Raw genomic sequence first — 18,063 nt, 5'->3', positions numbered from 1 at the left:
GAGATCACTGTCCTGTACACATTCATCTGATTGCAGGAGCGCTCAGGCAAAAACAGGTAGGCAGTCTAAATGTTTAACTAGAAAATCCTCTGGGAAAAATCTCTGGGGAGCTCGAGAAATAGGCAGAAATACAGAAATATATGTGGCCTGCCTAACTCTAGAAAACAAATGTAAAAATTGGCAAAAGTGTTAATGTGAAGAGTAAGAGGCAGTTTTAGGTTTAAAGGACATGAAATCAACAGCAGTCATAGGAAGCTGAAAGAATGATTCATACAGAATAGATACATGCTCTAAGTCTCCTCCACAGCTTTCTAGTATGTAAAATGTTCATTGATGTGCTGTTCCTTTTGGAACATTTTTTTCTTCTCAATTTCTGCAAATGAGCATAAACAAATGGCCTTTCAACAAAACATCACTGGAGTGGAAAGGATTAACACTGAGTCAGAGAGCAAGCCACCAACATCCCAGAGGCGGAGCTGATATGAAACCATACTGTCAGGGTTTTATGTTTCCTGAAAACCACAAACTTTTACTGTATATGAACTTTGCTTCCCCCAGCTTGAAGAAAGATGCGTTAAAGAGTTTATTCTCTTAACAGAGATACAAGGTAAGCGGCTGAGAGAAATGTACACTGCTGTGCAAAAGAATGTGGAAAAAAATATCCCTTCAGACTGGTTTGTATTTCAAAGCTGAGACTAAAAGCTGTCTAGAGGACTGCTGAAATCATTCTGTGTTTCTACAGTGATCTTGTTGGGGAGGGTGTGTTTAGTGAAATACAGCTGGGTCAGTGCCAGTTGATTTACGGTTAGCAGATAATGCAAGAACTCCAGAGGACCAAAATGACACAAATGTATCTTTTAAGAAGAAAAATCTAGCTAGTCTCCTACACACAACTACCTATAGCTGTGTGTACCTATAGCTGTGGTGTGTAGGCACCAAGAGCAAGAAAGGACTTATCTTGGAAAAATGAAAAGTAATGCATGAAGGTGGCCCAGATTTGCAATAAAAGGGTTGAGAAAATGAAAGTACCAAGAAACCAGTCATCCTACTCCTTCATAGTCTGCCCCTGTTGCAACGTAAGATGCATGCATCTAAGTCAAAATCATGCTAAAGAATTTTTACTTTGCAGCTGGTGATGGGTTAAGAGAAGGTGGCACAGAGTTGATTATAGAAGCTTAGAGATGAGAAGTAACTCCACAATCACTGGTAACTCAGTCACTTTGGACTCTGTATATTGTCAGGCAGGTAATGCTTGACATTCACCAGTGAAAAAACGATGGGGATTCAATGACAGCATTAGAAAGGGACATGATTAGGAATATTGAAGAAATAATCAATGAGGGGAAAGGGACTAAATATCAGGGAAGAAAACACAGTTGGAACTGTGTGTAAGGTGAAATAGGTTAGGATGTGTTTGGGATAGATAATTTTGCTGTTCTCTTTGAATTCCCAAATGTGAGTTGATTAGTATGCACACAAAGTTCTTATATGGTAACATTTCCTCTTAAATGCAAGAAGTGGCTTTAAACACCCTTACGCTGATACAGACTGTGCCCACTCTACCAATCATCATAGTCATTTAAAAATTAGATGCCACTGACTGAAAAAAATAGGCTGATACAAAAGTGTCTCTGTAACAGGCCTTTCATTTCCACAGCTTATTTTAGACTTTGCTGACTAGATGAGCTTGTTCTGTTTTTTAGTGAACTAGTTCTGCTTCTACCATCTGCAGTTTCCTAGCTGAAGAAAGACCCATGCTCATTTTAACAATATGCTAATTACATATTTGTTAGCTGTTTTTGTTGCTCTCATGTCTCATAAGGTCCTTTTGCAATCATTTGGCTAATGATATGAATCGACGTTTAAGATTTCTAGATTTACGAGCTATGTTTCGGGATTTGATTTGCTGAGTATAAAAAGAATCAGTGAGGCAGGGACAAAGCAGCTTACATTTCACTGCTTTTTAAGGGCTGGGATTATGGGTGTAAACAGTGAGAACTTTCTTTGATCTCTTGAAGTAGTTTATTTCTGAAGAATGGCGCTGAGTGACCTCCTTTATCCAGATAACCCGAAGAGACGACAAGAATTGATCCATCTGCACCAGGAATTGCTCGACTGCATGTCCATGAATTTCCACGCAACAAATGAGCTGGCTGGAGTTCTGAACGCACACCTGGGATGTACTATTAGCCACATCAAGATGAGAGAGAGCAGCACTGTCAAGGAAAACTGTGACATTATCATTCAAGCGATGAGTGAGATTCAGCGTCAGGTACAGAAGATTGATAGTGACATGAAGGAGAAGCTAGAGCCTGTGCTATACCAGAAGCTGTATGACATCAAAGAACCTGAGCTGGAGAAAATTGCAATAGCCCATAGAGTTTTTTCCATCATTCTTGGAGAAGCAACTTCAACAGCTGGGATGGTAGCTATCAAACTAATTGGCTCCAACCTTATAACTCTCACTGTTAGCAAACTCGTCAGCCTCCTTGCACAGATCGGGGCATCCGTTCTTGGGGGAATCAGCATCACCATTCTTGGGCTCGGCATTGAAATGATCCTCCATGCCATTCTGGGAGCTGTGGAGAGGAATCAGCTTCTGGCTGCTGTGAGAAGCTATGAGGAGCACCTGGCTGAGTTTAAAGAAGCCTCAGAAAAATACCAGCGTGCCATACATGAAGTGACTTCTTCGGTCAGACACCAGGTTCAGTGAATGAAGTCGATGTTCTTTTTCCTGCTGTGACAACAACTGCAACAGCTACTTCTGCAGATTTTTTTTTTTGTTTCATTATGGTAGATGAAATTTGGATTTTATTTTTTTTTCTTATTAGTGGCAGCAGAGCAAAAGACGTGTCAGATCAGAGAACTGGCACAGAAATATGTTAATAGTGAACTGGCTTAAAGGTGCTTCTGGGAAGCAACAGTTTAAATACTTGGCACCTTTTCAGCTGTTTTCCAGAATGCCTTGTAGATAACCTTGAAATGTTATTAGTAGTGGTGACAATAATATTCACTGCTGGAACAGTAGTGGAGAGAAGGTGTGATTTTTCTCTTACTGAGTTTCTTTGTCAAAATGACATCATGATGGGAGAAAATTATTTCAACAAAGCATTCCATATCATCATCTAGCTGGTTCATCAGAACAGGTGTAGTTGCTAAACTCTCTTAGTGTGGATTTGTTCTAAATCTGATAGGCTCAATTCCCTGTTCATAGAAGCGATTACAAGGACTAGCTGAAGCACTTTTATCTGCTATTTCCTGTCCCATTCCTGCCTGAGGAGCCAGCCAGAGATCTGTAAATAAAATCTAATGCCAGCAGATTAACAGATAAGAAAATCATGGGCCTACAGCCAAACACACACAACCTTGCCCCACAGTTGAGGGAAACCAGCTGTAGAGCAGCAGGCATGTCTGACTGTGAGTGACCACTCATGCTCAGTATTGCCCTGCTCCTGCTCATCCACGGGTGAACATTTCTGTGCACAGCTGCTGCTCTGTTTCTTGACATGACACTATGCACTTAAACAAGGGTTTGTAGCATTACAGCCCTATTAATGTGCTGAATTTATTTTCAAGTTCTTTACAAGCCACCAATACGGGACTGCCAAGAACATGCACAGATTCTTCATTTCACAATGTGCTACCAAATGTCCTTATTTTGCAGATTTTAAAAACAAAGCTAGAAGAACATCATTTGCTGCCAAGCTCTGATTTGCTGTGGTTTGCCTTTTTTTTGCTTTGATCTTTGAAGAAAAAAAAGAATTAATAAAAATATATCTATTTTAAGAGCTCTCTTTCCTATACTTATTTTTTGTTGTCACAAAGATCAATCTCAAACCAAATTGTGAAAAAGATTAAAATCTTTATTATACATGCAGTTTATCAATTCTTGTTTATCTCCATGATAGATTAATCTCGTAAAATTATAGTCAGTAGAATGTATAGATCCATTTAGTACCAGCTCCCCCCATATTAGAAGCATATTCAAATTCATACATACTTGTTAATATTCAATATTATATGTTTATTTTAATAGCTAGACCGTGCCTGTGAAAATAGAGACGTGTGAGATTACATCAAAGAAGTTCTCCATTCCATTGTCTTCTTAACTATCCCCCCCACCCCCCGCCAGCCTCCTACTATCCCCATTTTAAATCATTATCTTCCGACTCCTTTTTCTTTTGTGTTCATCTGCATGGAAGCCACTAGATGGCAATGGGAATGCAGCTCTGACAGCCACCAGGGACAAAGCCCAGGGCTCGGGAGCTTAGGTGGCTGAGAGGCCACGGCTGGGATGAAAAACAAGGACCAGCACAAGCCGCAGACTGGGCGATGTGGGTCAGGAGAGGGAATTCGGAGGAGCCAAAAAGCATTTCCTTACCTAGACACAAGGTTTGTGGTGACATGGTGACCTGAAACAGCTAGTTTCTATAAGATGTGACTTCTCCTTGCTCCTGACCCACATAGCACTGAGTTTAGAGGTATTTGTTTAAAGGCAAGAGATCAGCAGAAGCAGCAATACTTTGAGTGTTGGAGAGGCAGGAGTTCCTGGCTCCCACTCACTTTCTATGTGCAAATGTACATTCTAATTTAGGAAGAAAAAGCACGGGCTGGGTACCTCTGTGAGGTTGCTAATCACTGCTGTAGGAGAATATTGGAGTCAAATAGAAACCAATCTATTGTACTCTTCAGGCATTTTGAAAGCAAATTCTAAGCAGTATTGGGGAAGAAGGACATGGAATGAAGATCATAAATCCACACAATTTGTATTTACCTTCTGATAGATCTTTGTTCCTGGTGGTCTTAAAAGAAAGACATCTTCCCTGCAAAAGCAGGTGTGTAAGGTGTTATGTCCATGAGATATTGGAAGATGTTGGAGGTGCTGGAGGCTGATGGTCTGCAGCCTTTTCTGCTTATGAGGTAGAAGGCCGGAATCCTGAGTGAGGTGGGGCAGCCACCCATGACCTCACAGAAGGGTGTGTATGGCACCTTCCAGCTCCACGAGGCAGTTTTGAGGTGAAAAAAAAACAACACTGATCTCCTTAAGACCTTCCCAAACTCTTTCCCCCAACTCCAGCATTAAGAAAATCATGGGATTTGCTTGTGTTGCTGACAGTTGTGTTTTTCTTTTTACTAGTTGTTCTTGAACTCGGTGCAGCATGCATTCAACTGGCTAAATGAGAGAGACCAGCAAGACAGAAAGAGTTTACCTCTTTGCTTCTGCTAGGTAACTGAAATACTGTCCCTCCAAATAGGATATACTTGCCTGCTTTTCCTAGCCCTCTGATCAGTCTTACACTTGATCTTCCAAGGGTATCATTACCAGTCCGAGGCCAGGCTGCTGGCTCTTCTCTAGACTCCTGGTGCTACCCTCTTGGAGTGATAGAAGTATATGGCAAGTGAGAAGCATGAGGGGACTATCATACTCCGCGTCAGCTCCGAGTCAGCAGTCACTCCTGGGAGTGAGCAGCTCCAGCTGCTGCAGTAACACGTTGCCCACTGAGCCCAGTATGGTGATGAGAAACCCAGCGCCCGTGAGGAGCGGGCAGCCTGCAAAGCCTGAGCAATTTCCCCCTCCAGTGATACAGTGATACAGTACAGTCCCATCACGCGTCCTTACGCATTTCCCCTCTGCTCTGTCTGTTGTTTTGAACAAAGATTAAGAATTGGAACTGTATTAACGTGTGTGTTTTAGATAAGAACAACTCCAACAAAGAAACTGTAGAACAGGCAAAATGGGTCTAAGTTGGTCCCAAAGCTGTGTAGAAACACTGGATTGTTGCAACCAAAATCTGTTCTGCAACAAATTCCTCTCAGTAGCAAGACCAAAATAAAAGAGCAGGCCGAAGAGGCACAAGGTACCCCGCTGCCTGCACGCGCGGTGAGCAAGAAGTCTGAGGTGCTGAGAGCTCTTAAAACCCTGGCTCTGAAAATGCTCCTGGCCTGACCGTCTGTCACCTTGGACGTTGCGTAGCTTGTGGCTGATGTTGGTGTTAACGTGTTGCAGTTCATAGCCTCGCTTTCATCCGCCTGCAACGATTCGTGATAAAGTTCCAAGTTTGCCCCCTCCCTATCCGGCACAGCACAAGGGGATCCTCCGCGCATCTTTATTGTGCTTGTTGGTGTGGGCTCTGACAGGGCAGCTCTGCTGAGGCACGGGTCCCCAGGGGGAGCAGGGGACCCGCCCCTAACGGCCGCCCCTAACGGCCGCCAGCCCCGCCCCTGCTCCTCCCGGCCCGACCATAGAGGAGCGGGACCATAGAGTCGCGGCGGGCGCCCCGCCGTCCCCATTTGCGGAGCGCGGCGCGTTGCGACAGCCGTGCTTTACGGCGGCGCCCCACTCCGTCCCGGTGCAAGATGGCGGCGGGGCCGTGGCGGCGGCGGGGAGCGCTGCGGGTGTAGGGGCCGCTGCGGCGGGGGGAGCCCGGCTCGGCCCGGCCCGGCCCGGGGGTGAGAGGAGCGGGACGGGACCGGGCTGGGAGCGGAGGGGAGAGGGCTTTTTGCGCTGCTTTCTGTCGGGGGATGAGGGGAGGCCTTCGTGTGCCTCATGGGAGGCTTTCTGCCTCGCTCCCCAGCGGCCATAAAATCATAAATGGGGTTTTCTGTTGGTTTTTTTTTTTCGTTTCTTTTTTTTTTTTCCTTCCCATCCTTTTGTGTTGAAGCTTTGTGCCCTAAAAAGGTTTGGGATGGAGATTTGAGGAGCTTTCTCTTTACCCTTGAAATGTTAGGTGTCTGGGGGTGTGGGGTATAAATGTAAATCCTAGCTCTGGTTCCCATCTAAAGAAATAATAGCATCTATAAAATTATAAAGTTACTATAAAATCAGTGTAGTCTGATAAGGAGGAAGTACGTTATTGCTGTTCCCAAGCCATGGGGTGCTTTAGTTACCAGCAGGCCAGCTATGAGAATAATTTGGTGATGCGAGGCATGAGCAGATCTCCGTAGTTCTGTACTGGTCAAACATTGAATGTGGTCAGTTCCTGGAGCTCGCTAGGAAGCCTCTCCATGAGGCATTAATGCACTAAATGACACTTGGGCTTAAATTTATTTTTAAGAGGGGAGGTACTTCAGCAATTTGTAAGTGACATCTTCTGCATTCCGGGAAGAAGGATGTGTTTGGTGACTTCGGTGAGGCTGTAGGGAACTTTAGATTGCACTTACAACGTCTTTGTTTAGATGCTGCTGGTTTGCATGCAGGATGGCGCCAAAAGCTGCATCCCGTCAGCTCCTGAATTTTAGAGGTTGCTTCAGATTTCAGCGTGGAATCTGTGTGTGTTTGTTTGCTTTTTCCTTAAAGTGGTGAGTTGCAAGAGGTACAAAAGAGGGGGACAAATTAAAGTTGTGAGAAAGGCAACGTCCCTGACTGTAGTTTAACCGTTACTGAAATTGTCTGTAAGTTAAAGAACTTCTAAATGTCTCATAAAGACAGGAAATAACTCTTCTCAGAATAAATTTCTTTCTTTGGTCATTGTAATGCAGCTTGAAACAGTACTGATGGAGGTAGCATAAGGGCAGGGGCATGGCACCGGTCTGTGAGGAGCAGAAAAAGGCAGGAATGTGTGCAGAGCACTTTCTGGTGGATATGGTGGTTGCTGGGGAGAGATCAAGGGCAGCTTAGAAGTCTGAGGGAAGAAGGGAATTTGTGGGAAACATTTGAAATGGAGAGCTCTTAATGGGAGTAAAAGAAAAGCCAGAACAGCTCTGATATGCAGAATGTGTTTGTTTGAACTTCCCCTGCCCCCTTCCGTACCGTAAGCAAGAAGGTTCTAGGTTTAAGTCTGGAGTGAATACCAAACTAACTGGTTTAAAGTAGGTACTTGGTTAAGTAAGTACATAGCTGAGTAGTGGCACTTAGTTAAAATAGGATGGTTTTGATGTGAATGTCTGAACTTACGTAGGATTTGAAGATCTCACAATACTCGAGGGTTTGTTTTTTTTTTGTATCAGCCTACTGATACAGGGAGGAGGAGTAAGTGTACTCATACCGCTTATGTGCGGGACCTGAAACTGAGGTTATCTTTTCCAGATCTTTTTAATTTTTGAGACAGAAGAAAAACAGGCAAAATGGGGCGGAGATCCACGTCATCCACCAAGAGTGGGAAATTCATGAATCCCACGGATCAGGCCCGTAAGTATGCATAAAAGCTGAGCAGAGGAGAATGGGGGTGATGGGGAGTGAATCTGTGTCTCGGGAAACAGATAAAAAGCTTTCTCTGAGGATAAGATTGTCACTTGGCAATGAGAACTGAGTTTCCTGAGCTTGAAAAATATTATCTCAGTTTTGTCTGGTGTAAGGACTTCCTGAGAAGGCTGCTTGCTTGCGTACTGTGGCTGCTCTGCAGTATTTATTTTAGTTTTTACTGTAGTTATCAGTGCTATGGGGTCTCTGTACTTAATTGTTGGCTAAGCTGCTTCTTGGGGTGCAGTTTGTCTGAGGCTAGAATTTGAGGAACGTGTCAAATTTAGCAAATGCTGGAGTTACGTGAGAGAGTTGTCCAACCCTGTCTTACCTTTTTGTGACATCCCAGGTGGTATCAGTGCTAAACAGATACAGAAAACCCAGACTTCCACTGTGAATATGCTTTATTTCAGATGGGTATTCCAAACCTACATATTTTTAAAGTGCATTGTTGCGCATTGGCGCTTCATTTCAGTGGCAATCCTTTCACGATTGCATGCATTGCTATGATTTCTGTTGTCTTTTATTCCTTTCTGTATAAAACTCCCCAGCTTCTGGAGGGGTGGAGAAATGCTGTAGTTCCTTTTCCTTCTGTATAACACACATAACATAGACATCTATTTCTAGATTTGAAATCCATTTTGTATATGAAATAGAAACGTATTTCACACCGTGTTTTTCTATCAATGGGAAGATGACCTTGAAAGTTGCATTTTTTGTAAAATGAATGAACTGTTGAGAAAAATCACTACTCCTGATGAAGGAGAGGTTGTTCATGGATTCGATCCTCTCGAGTTATTTTCTCCTCCTTTTTTTCACCCTCTCTAGGGAAGGAAGCCCGGAAGAGAGAACTAAAGAAGGTAAAGAGACCAGAAACATTCACTTGTCATTCCCTGTGCTGTGCGTTGTGTTTGTGATTGTAATGAGCCGTGGCAGATGAATGGACTACTGATGTTTCAATTGATTTTGTAAGATTTAGTTTGGAAAATACAGTCCAAGTCAGTGGTTTAAGAAAATACAGATGTCTGGGTTTGAGCAGCCATATCTTGTCATCTACTATGCTTTTGAACTTTTGATGATTATAGCTTTCCAAAGCGTTGTTATAAGTATTTGGGAACTTAAAAACAAACAACAACATGAAAGAAAATCACAAAAACCGCACAAACTTTTATATTTGTTAGCACGATTTATTGTGTGTCTTAATTGGAGTGAAAGGATTATAGTAGCATTTATAAGTAGTGAGGTAGTGGAATTAGAACTCCTGTACATTTTAAATACCTTTGCTGCTGACTTGTGCTGTGGATAGTATTTACAAGGCATTTTGAGGTGCCTTTTTCTGCAGGCTGGGAATATTGAGAGAGTAATTGGTACAAAGATCGTCTCTTTTTCCTGTGACACTTTTCTGATCTCCTTGATCTTTGATCATCTTAGAACAAAAAGCAACGAATGATGGTACGAGCAGCTGTACTGAAGATGAAAGATCCAAAGCAGATCATCCGGGACATGGAAAAATTGGATGAAATGGGTGAGTGAGAGGTACCAGGTGTTGGACTTAGGCAGTGGTTTATATAAACACAAAACATAGTTTAAGGGTTGACTGGGAGGCTAAAATAGAATAACCTTACTTTTTTCCCCCCATTAGAATGGGAAATTCTGTGAATAATCAGAAATTGTTTATGTTATTAACTAGATTTCTTCAAAGTGTGTTTTTTTTTCTTTTTGAGAAGATAGCTGGCATAAGCACTGAGTAAAGGATATGATAGTGACTTAGAGTCTCAAGGCTGAGGAACTCGTGAAAATAGGAACTGGAGATGTTTTGCTTTGAAGTTGTTTCATTAGTTACAGTTGCAGAGTAGAGTAACTCTAGGAATTTTTGGTTTGTTTTTGCTGTCTTGGGTTAGAATTTAACCCAGTACAGCAGCCACAGCTTAATGAAAAAGTGCTAAAGGATAAACGCAAAAAGCTCCGTGAGACTTTCGAGCGTATCTTGCGGCTTTATGAGAAGGAGAATCCTGACATCTATAAAGAACTGCGCAAGCTGGAAGTGGAGTATGAGCAGAAAAGATCACAACTCAGCCAGTATTTTGATGCTGTCAAGGTAATACTTGTGATACTTCAGGTTTGTAACTGTGGTATTGTATACTTTGTCCACTCTTACGTGCAACAGTTAAAAAATGCAGGATCTTTATAAGAGACCAGTATATATACCTTATGTGGGCCATATTAAGCACTTGTACTAAGTGTTTAATGTGCTGTGTCTCCAGTTACAGCATTTCAGTGAAGATAGCATGGGGGATGTCAAGTCTGTATTTGTTTCTGATGTACTGATTTCATTTAACAATAAATTACAGGGAAAAGGGAAACTCGAGTTGCGAAACAATATTAGAATCTGTTCTCTGTATTAAGGAGAGAGAGAGCTTGTGAGTGTGCAGTAGATAATTCTGTGAATTCCTGTTAAATCTGGTGCTGGAAATAGTGAGCATCTTTTGGCATTCGCTTAAAGAGCTTTCTTTGAAATTCTTCCCAGCTGTATTGTAGAACATAATGTTGCACAAATGCAAGTATCTAAGATTTTCTTTCCTTAGAACATGCAGTGCCTGTGATTTGTGCCTTCAGGATACTTGAGAGATGCGGGCATACCTGTCTGCAGCCACTTTGCTTTGAGGACAGGAGGTCTAAAGGGGGATGGGGGTTTGACTGAAAGACTAAAGCCTTTCATGGCTGCACCTCTTGTGTGGTTTTGTATCGAAGACTTACTGTTGACTACTGCAAAGCAGCATGCCGTCATAACGGACCTTTGGCAAATGATGGCAGTTCCCTTGTGTTGCAGACCTCTGAAAGGTAATGAGGCTGTGCAGTAGCTTCTGTGGAATTAACTCATTCTCTCTCTCTCTTTCTCCCCACCCCCTCTTTTTCCTTTTTCCCTCAGAATGCTCAGCATGTTGAAGTGGAAACTATCCCGTTACCAGATATGCCACATGCTCCCTCCAACATCCTCATACAGGACATTCCCCTTCCTGGGGCCCAGCCACCTTCTATCCTCAAGAAGACATCAGCCTATGGGTAAGAGGAAAAATAAAACTTGGAGGGGAAATAATAAGTGTTCCTGTTTTAGTGGGGAAGAGCTGGGTAGAAACAGAGGTAATACTAAGCAGCAAAAACTGGGGATTCTGTGGGAGTGATTTAAACAATTTATTTTTTTTAGTGAAAGACCTTAATATTTCCCTACTATAACAGTTTTTGTTTAAACTGGTTTATGAGTAATATACTGTACCTTCTAGCGCTTGTCTTTCTGTTTATCAGCGAAACTTAAAGCCCTGCTGCTTTGTTCTAACATAAATGCCCCTTAAACTGTCATACAGGTATTTTTCTGTTTTGCTAGCGTATTCAGTTTAAGCTCCTAGTTTACTTGTGTATCTGGTTCTCGTTCTAGTACTAGTTCATTCTCTTTCTTTCTGAATAGTCTTCTATTTTCACCAGCGTGTTGGTTAGTTCATTGTATTTCTGTGGTTGGATTCAATACTTGCTTTATTTGTCTTCTTTGGTTGCCTTCTGAGAAGCTTTCTCTTTTTGTCTGATTTTAAGCAATCATGTCTTTGAGGTTGTAAACTCCTTGGGGCACAACTGTACTTTTAAAACGGTCATGCTTCTTTATGGAAGTCTGCTGTGTAAACAACTTGTTTTTGTTTTTCTGGTTTTCATTTCCTGTCTTATTTGCAGACCACCAGTTCGATCCATTTCCATGCTTCCTCCTCCTGGTCTCGGTATTCCACGTTTACCTCCTGGCAGGAAGCCCCCTGGGCCTCCTCCGGGGCCACCCCCACCTCAAGTTCTACAGATGTACGGCCGGAAAGTGGGTTTCGCCTTAGAGATGGCTCCACGAAGGCGAGAAGAAGAGATATCTTACGGTTCTGAAACGGGTAAGGACTCTCTCATCTCTCTCTGAAAAGGTGTACTCTGGGCAATGTGGATGTTTACACTGCTTGAAGAACTTGGTGATTTGCAGTTCTGAGGCGATTCTGATATATTTCGTAATATCTGCAATTTAACAAAATTGGCTGTATTTTTAAGTGCTGTGACTTTTAATTACAACTTTCAGATACTTTTCCATTATGTGGCATAGATTATTTTCCCAAGTAGCCTTAACAAGGCTGAAATGTTGTTTTTTTTAAAGAGATAGTATGTATATTCTCAGAGAAGTCTTCCTTTTTCTAAAAATGAAACATAAACCAAACAAAAACCCCCTTAAAAAAAAAAAAGTGAGGGAAAGTGAGGAGGAGAACCTAGGTTCTCCTTTTTCATAAAATTGCTGTATCTGCCATAGAAAACTCTGTGAATGGTTAGATTAGTCCTATTGCATAGCAGAAAGGATTGAAATATTTCAAAGGGGAGGAAATTGTTGGATGGAAATGTACTTGTAGATAAGAATTGCCTTTACTTGTTTACTGTGCAAATTAATCAGCTATTAATAGGAAATCTTACAAATAGACTCTCTAAAATATTCTTTTAGAATGTGCTAAATAGTAAAGGATTGACAATACGTTCACTTGGTTGCCAGGAAGATTTTCCGAACTGTAGATATAAATATTCTGTCTTTCACACCAGTATATTTGGCGTTCATACATTTTCTAATGCTTTGCTTCCTGCAGGACAGCGAGGGCATGACGATGATATGTCTAGTACCAGTGAGGATGAAGGCTATCCTGAGGATATGGATCAAGACAAGCACGATGAGAGTAGTGATGACAGTGACAGCGATAGGTCAGATGCAGACAGTGAAGGTGAGGACTTTCTGCATCGTGAGAACGACAAGGAGAGAGAAGGTGGAGAAGAAAAGAAATCAGGTACGATGGGAAGTTCGAGGTTGGGCTTTGAGTTTTCAGAAGAGAAACTTTACTTAACAGAGTTTTTCTGATTTCCTTACAATGGGGTGGGGGGGAAGTAGTTGGCTTATCCAATTAACTCTGTTCTAGCTGACTTAAATTCCAGCTGAAGAATCTTACTGATAAATGGATCAGAAGGAAACTATCTAGAAGTGAAGTGGAGGAGATGTGCAACGTACATCTCAGATTTAGCTGTTTATTAGCAGTTGAGTTAGCTTAGTAAGGTTGTAAGCCATTTTTCACCTGAAGTATTGGAAAAAAATACAAAAATTAAGTCTTAGTATAAATATAATCACTGTTCAGTGACTTAAATGTTTGAGATGACCACATTTCACACTACCAGTGCTTTTGGATAATTTTTCTTGAATTTTTTTTTTTAAAAGATTGCAATTGTTTGACAATATTAGGTTAGAAAAGCTTAAGGCTAGGGAAGATTACTCTTACGTAGGAGCATCGTTACATTAGCATGATACATTATCCATACCAGGTAAAAGACTTCCATGTGTCTGGAATATGCTTATGTATATATTTTCATTTTCTCTCCCCCCACCTTTTCCCCCTGTTTCTTGTTTATGCTTTGCCTTCCCCAGGCCATAGTGTACGGTTTGCAGACATGCCTGGGAAGTCACGAAAAAAGAAGAAGAACATGAAGGAACTGACTCCACTCCAGGCCATGATGTTACGTATGGCAGGTGGGTGATACAGATAAAGTGGAGCTATACTGTCAGATTTCTGGTTAAGGTTTCTCTCGTGAGCTTGCTTTGCACAATTTCTATTTTATAGATGTAAATACATTACTGTCATAATGTAAGATCTTCTAAGATTGTCAGCTGTGAAGCTGTGATTAGTGTTTTTTTAAGATTATTATTTTTATTTTAGTAATGTATGTTTTTCACATTGAGTTGAAATTAAAATAACTTTTTATATATGTACTGGGATTTTTCCTTCCTTTCTAAATCTTTGCTTAATTTTTAAACAATTGTTCAATGAAATATGAAGCTCTTAATGAAAAAAAGCTGATACTGTGTTCAGCCTGTAATCTACAAGGATTAATACTATCTAGAGTATCATTGTGGGGAAAGATATTAACCCACGGAATTGACTTTTTTTTTTTCTTCTAGAAAGACACCTCAGTATCTTTTGGGGGGGCTGGAGTTTCTTGCAAGTGAGAATTACGTCTGTTTTGGGGGCTAAATAAACCTTTTAAAATTAAAATAGATTTTTATCTCTCCCCACCCCTTTCCTTTTTTGAACTATTCATCTGATCATAGGAAGTTATTCCATGTTCCTTCTGCCTTCCCTGCCCCTGCTCCAGACTCCCACAAACTGTAGATCAAATAGCTGCAGTTCAGGTTTGTTAGCAGAAGTTTCAGCTCCCACAGGAAAGCAGAGCTATCTAGAAATGCACTTGCTTTTTTTTTTTTAATGTAATAACTAAAAGTTATCAGTTTTCTTTCCTTTGAGGTGATTTTCTTAATTTTTGTTTTTCCCTTCTTATTTTGTGTGATCAAGTTTTTTTTGTGATGTTCAAAGCTATTACCTGTGGACCAATTTTGTAAATACGTCTCTGTTTCCAGGTCAGGAAATTCCAGAAGAAGGGAGAGAAGTGGAGGAATATTCAGAAGAGGAGGAGGAGGAGGAAGAAGACTCAGAGTCTGAAGAGACATCACAACAACAGCAGCAGCAACACAGCGAGGAAGCTCTTGCAGAGACTGGGTCTTCTACTGCAACCTCAACGCAGCAGCAGCAACAGTCCTCACAGTCTGTTCCTCCGAACCAGATACAGGCACCTCCTATGCCTGGGCCACCTCCGCTAGGACCGCCTCCGGCCCCTCCACTGAGGCCCCCAGGACCACCCACTGGCCTTCCTCCTGGCCCTCCACCAGGTGAATATTTGACCTGCTCTGAAGGCTGCAGGCTCTCAGTTGTACAGGCAGTGAATCAGTTTGGGAGGTTTGAAGCTGCAGAGCACGTTGCACATGAAGTAGAGAAGCCTAGCGTGGTAATTGCTGAGACCTGTGTGGTCTCTTCTATGGTCAGCGTGTTGTTTTCTTCCCAGTGTCTTCCCCCCCAGTTTCATTTTGATATCTGCTAGAGGGGGAACCTTAAACCTCAAAACAGCTACTTTCAATAGAGAGAAATTACTTATTACTTTTCAGGCCAGAAGCAGTCAAATGCTGGACTGAAAAGTATTTTCATTTCTAGGTGTTTAAATTCAGATAACCCTAGCTCAGTAGCTGTACCCAACTATTACTTCAATGCATGGGGAAGAGACTTTCTCCAAGTTAGAGAAGATACTTATATTTGACTGTAACCAAGAAACTTTCGCTCTATACCTCTTGTCCCTTTTTGAGACTTTTAGGTCTATTTAATCCGACAGCTGGTCGGTATGAAAACACCTTTCAAGCTCCTGTTGAGGATCATATTAGCTGATGGGATCATTCTCTTATCCACGAACTAAGTTGCTCTTCTCTTGTATGTATGCTTTCAGGAGCTCCTCCTTTCCTGAGACCTCCTGGTTTACCAGGTCTGCGTGGGCCTTTACCTCGACTTCTACCACCGGGCCCCCCACCTGGGCGACCACCTGGCCCTCCACCAGGCCCCCCGCCTGGTCTGCCCCCAGGCCCTCCTCCACGTGGGCCCCCTCCTCGCCTGCCACCTCCTGCCCCACCAGGTGAAGTACTCTGTTTGCTTCAGAGCCAAGTCTCTCCCTGCTTTATTTTCTCATTTTGCTTATAATCCTTCGCTGTGGTGACCGAGCCAGTATATCTAATTGAAGAAACAGATTCGTTTAGACTTTAAATAATGCCTTGCTACCGATTTCCCTTTGTTCCTGTACGTGTGGCTGAAAGCACACCCGTAAGTTTTTCCTGGTTTGCCCCTTGGCGCCGTCTCTTTTACGGTGCAGTAACAAATAATTCCATACTGCTGCATATAGCTTGGTAGCAAGATGTCTGTCATTTAAAAAAAGGGAATTTCAGAGTTTAAACTTCTGTTGGCCTGTTTCTGAGTTGGAGATAGGGTGTGGTTTGGTTTTTTTTGCTGGCCATGTGTTTGTGATGCTGCTTAAATTCCAGTGGAATAAATCATCAAAAAACTTAATTTTCAGTTACTTTGAAATTTGAAAGAGAGGAATACATGGGATCCTGTAGTTTTCAAAGTCGGAGGGGCACTTTTCTTGTCCTAATTCTTCTTCCTTCCACCTTCTTGGTGGGAGCTAGCAGTTGGTGCATGGTTAAATATTTCCCCTCCCTCCTTCTCTAAAGAGAGTGCTACTCCATTCTGTTGGTGTTCCTTGGCTTTCTGAGCCCTTGCATTATTTTTGTCCAGAGGCTTTAGAATTCCCAAGTGTGGAGCCAGCTCATGCTTTCTCTTTGTCTTACAGGAATCCCTCCTCCTCGCCCAGGCATGTTACGGCCACCTCTGGTGCCTCCGTTAGGACCTGCTCCACCTGGGCTTTTCCCCCCAGCTCCCATTCCAAATCCCGGGGTGCTGAGTGCCCCGCCCAGCTTGATTCAGCGCCCCAAGGCGGATGACACCAGTGCAGCCACCATCGAGAAGAAGGCTACGGCTACTATCAGTGCTAAGCCACAGATCACTAACCCCAAGGCAGAAATCACTCGCTTTGTGCCCACTGCCTTGCGAGTGCGCCGGGAGAATAAAGGGGCTCTGGCTGCCTCCCAGAGAAAACAGGATGATGAGCCTGCACTCCCACTAACCAAAGCTGCCCCTAAGGCTGGATCGTCTGCCCCTATCTCTGTACAGACAAAGGATGATGTGTATGAAGCTTTCATGAAAGAAATGGAAGGTCTCCTGTGACCTGTCCTAGTCAGCTTTCCTGCCCTCTGAACACAGATCTGACCACCACGGAGGAAGAAGGAAAGGTCCTTCTGCAAGCAACGAAAGGGCTTGCATGACAGGGAATAGTTCCCTACCCACGGGTCAACTCGCCCAGTATGCTCTGAGTAGAGACTGCTGCAGATGAGGTGTGGCTAGGCACCTCCTTTCAGAGCTAGCATGTCTACTTGGTGGAAGGAAATTACAGTCAGTAAGGCGATGCTGCTTCCCTCGAGCCCTCCCCCTTCCTTAGAGGGAGGGAGTGGTACCCTGGGGAGGGGGGCATGGGAGTGGGAGGCACCTCCGCTCTGCCTGAGTCCTTTCACGTCCTGAATGCTCTGGTGAGGGTAGTGGAACTGATTTTTAAGGAGCCAGACAAGTGTTAGCAGCATTTCATACGCATATGGTTGTCCAATTTTTATTTTCTGTACTGTTCTTTTCTGTAAATATTTTATAATCCTGTTTTTTTTAGTTGCAGTGAGATTGATCAATCATCTTTCTTCCGAGGTAGTCAGGGAGGTAATTTGCGTATACTGTACACTGGAATTTTGCACCCTGTCCCCTTTACAGTCCTCTTGATGGCTTTCATCGGCAGGGTAAACTTCATTTTGTCTTGTGAAAGACAATAAATGTTCAGTGTATCAAAATACTGGCTTCCTTGTGATATGTATAAATGTAGCATACAGATGGAAGGGGAGGAGGTTCTTTACTGGCCTTGGGGTATGATACAGGCATTCTGAACCTCAGGAAAGAAGAGCAATAGCTACATTATAAATAATACGTACAATTAGGCTTCTATTGTCTACCAACAAAGGCCATAAGAAATGGTTTAGAAACTTCTGATTATATCAGGACTCGTGTTTTTTTTTTTTTTAAAAAAAAAAAAAGGTAAGTCTAATACTAGTAATTATAAAAGTTTATTTTATGTATTTGAAAGGTTAACTTCATATCAAATGTCAGATACCCACTGGATGTGTCTTGGACAGAATACTTCAAATAAAAATCGGTAAACAAGTCTAAGAGCTTGACAGATAATTTCACTTGTGTAAAATCTCTGGTTCCAAGTTCTGTGAAGTTAAGTTTTTATAGCTGCAGTTCCTTTTATAAAAAGGGCGTTTTCATTTTCCATCTTAATTTTTTTTCAGATTTCGATTGAAATATTTC

The 18,063-nt window shown here is 42.4% G+C and overlaps 2 protein-coding genes across 3 annotated transcripts; both read left to right on the top strand.

Moving 5' to 3' along the window:
• On the top strand, window positions 1-3,675 carry SMCO3 (single-pass membrane protein with coiled-coil domains 3). Of its 2 annotated transcripts, XM_035551735.2 has the most exons (3): window positions 1-56; window positions 559-607; window positions 2,019-3,675. In XM_035551735.2, the coding sequence occupies exon 3, from the start codon at window positions 2,036-2,038 to the stop codon at window positions 2,711-2,713; it is 678 nt and encodes a 225-aa protein (XP_035407628.1). In that variant the 5' UTR covers window positions 1-56; window positions 559-607; window positions 2,019-2,035; the 3' UTR covers window positions 2,714-3,675. The 2 variants fall into 2 exon arrangements, with proteins under 2 accessions (XP_035407628.1, XP_035407629.1); XM_035551736.2 differs by lacking the exon at window positions 559-607 and having other exon boundaries at window positions 35-56; window positions 2,022-3,675.
• A 2,626-nt stretch (window positions 3,676-6,301) lies between these two features.
• Window positions 6,302-17,548, top strand: WBP11 (WW domain binding protein 11). The gene is made up of 12 exons (XM_035551825.2): window positions 6,302-6,450; window positions 8,027-8,128; window positions 9,008-9,039; window positions 9,611-9,704; window positions 10,081-10,277; window positions 11,109-11,242; window positions 11,900-12,099; window positions 12,829-13,023; window positions 13,653-13,754; window positions 14,640-14,948; window positions 15,554-15,736; window positions 16,448-17,548. Exons 2-12 carry the CDS (start codon window positions 8,065-8,067, stop codon window positions 16,879-16,881), a joined length of 1,944 nt encoding a protein of 647 aa, XP_035407718.1. The 5' UTR covers window positions 6,302-6,450; window positions 8,027-8,064; the 3' UTR covers window positions 16,882-17,548.
• The last annotated feature ends 515 nt before the right edge of the window (window positions 17,549-18,063 follow it).

Source organism: Cygnus atratus, chromosome 1 (assembly GCF_013377495.2).
Source record: "Cygnus atratus isolate AKBS03 ecotype Queensland, Australia chromosome 1, CAtr_DNAZoo_HiC_assembly, whole genome shotgun sequence".
Taxonomy (NCBI): domain Eukaryota; kingdom Metazoa; phylum Chordata; class Aves; order Anseriformes; family Anatidae; genus Cygnus; species Cygnus atratus.
This window is presented reverse-complemented; position numbering and strand designations above follow the sequence as displayed.

Bases quoted from the DNA above. Each gene is read 5' to 3' on its own strand.
- SMCO3 (XM_035551735.2), top strand. From the start codon at position 2,036: ATGGCGCTGAGTGACCTCCTTTATCCAGATAACCCGAAGAGACGACAA.
- WBP11 (XM_035551825.2), top strand. From the start codon at position 8,065: ATGGGGCGGAGATCCACGTCATCCACCAAGAGTGGGAAATTCATGAAT. The intron at 10,278-11,108 runs GTAATACTTGTG...TTTTTCCCTCAG, and splicing joins AGTATTTTGATGCTGTCAAG to AATGCTCAGCATGTTGAAGT. The intron at 15,737-16,447 runs GTGAAGTACTCT...TTTGTCTTACAG, and splicing joins GCCACCTCCTGCCCCACCAG to GAATCCCTCCTCCTCGCCCA.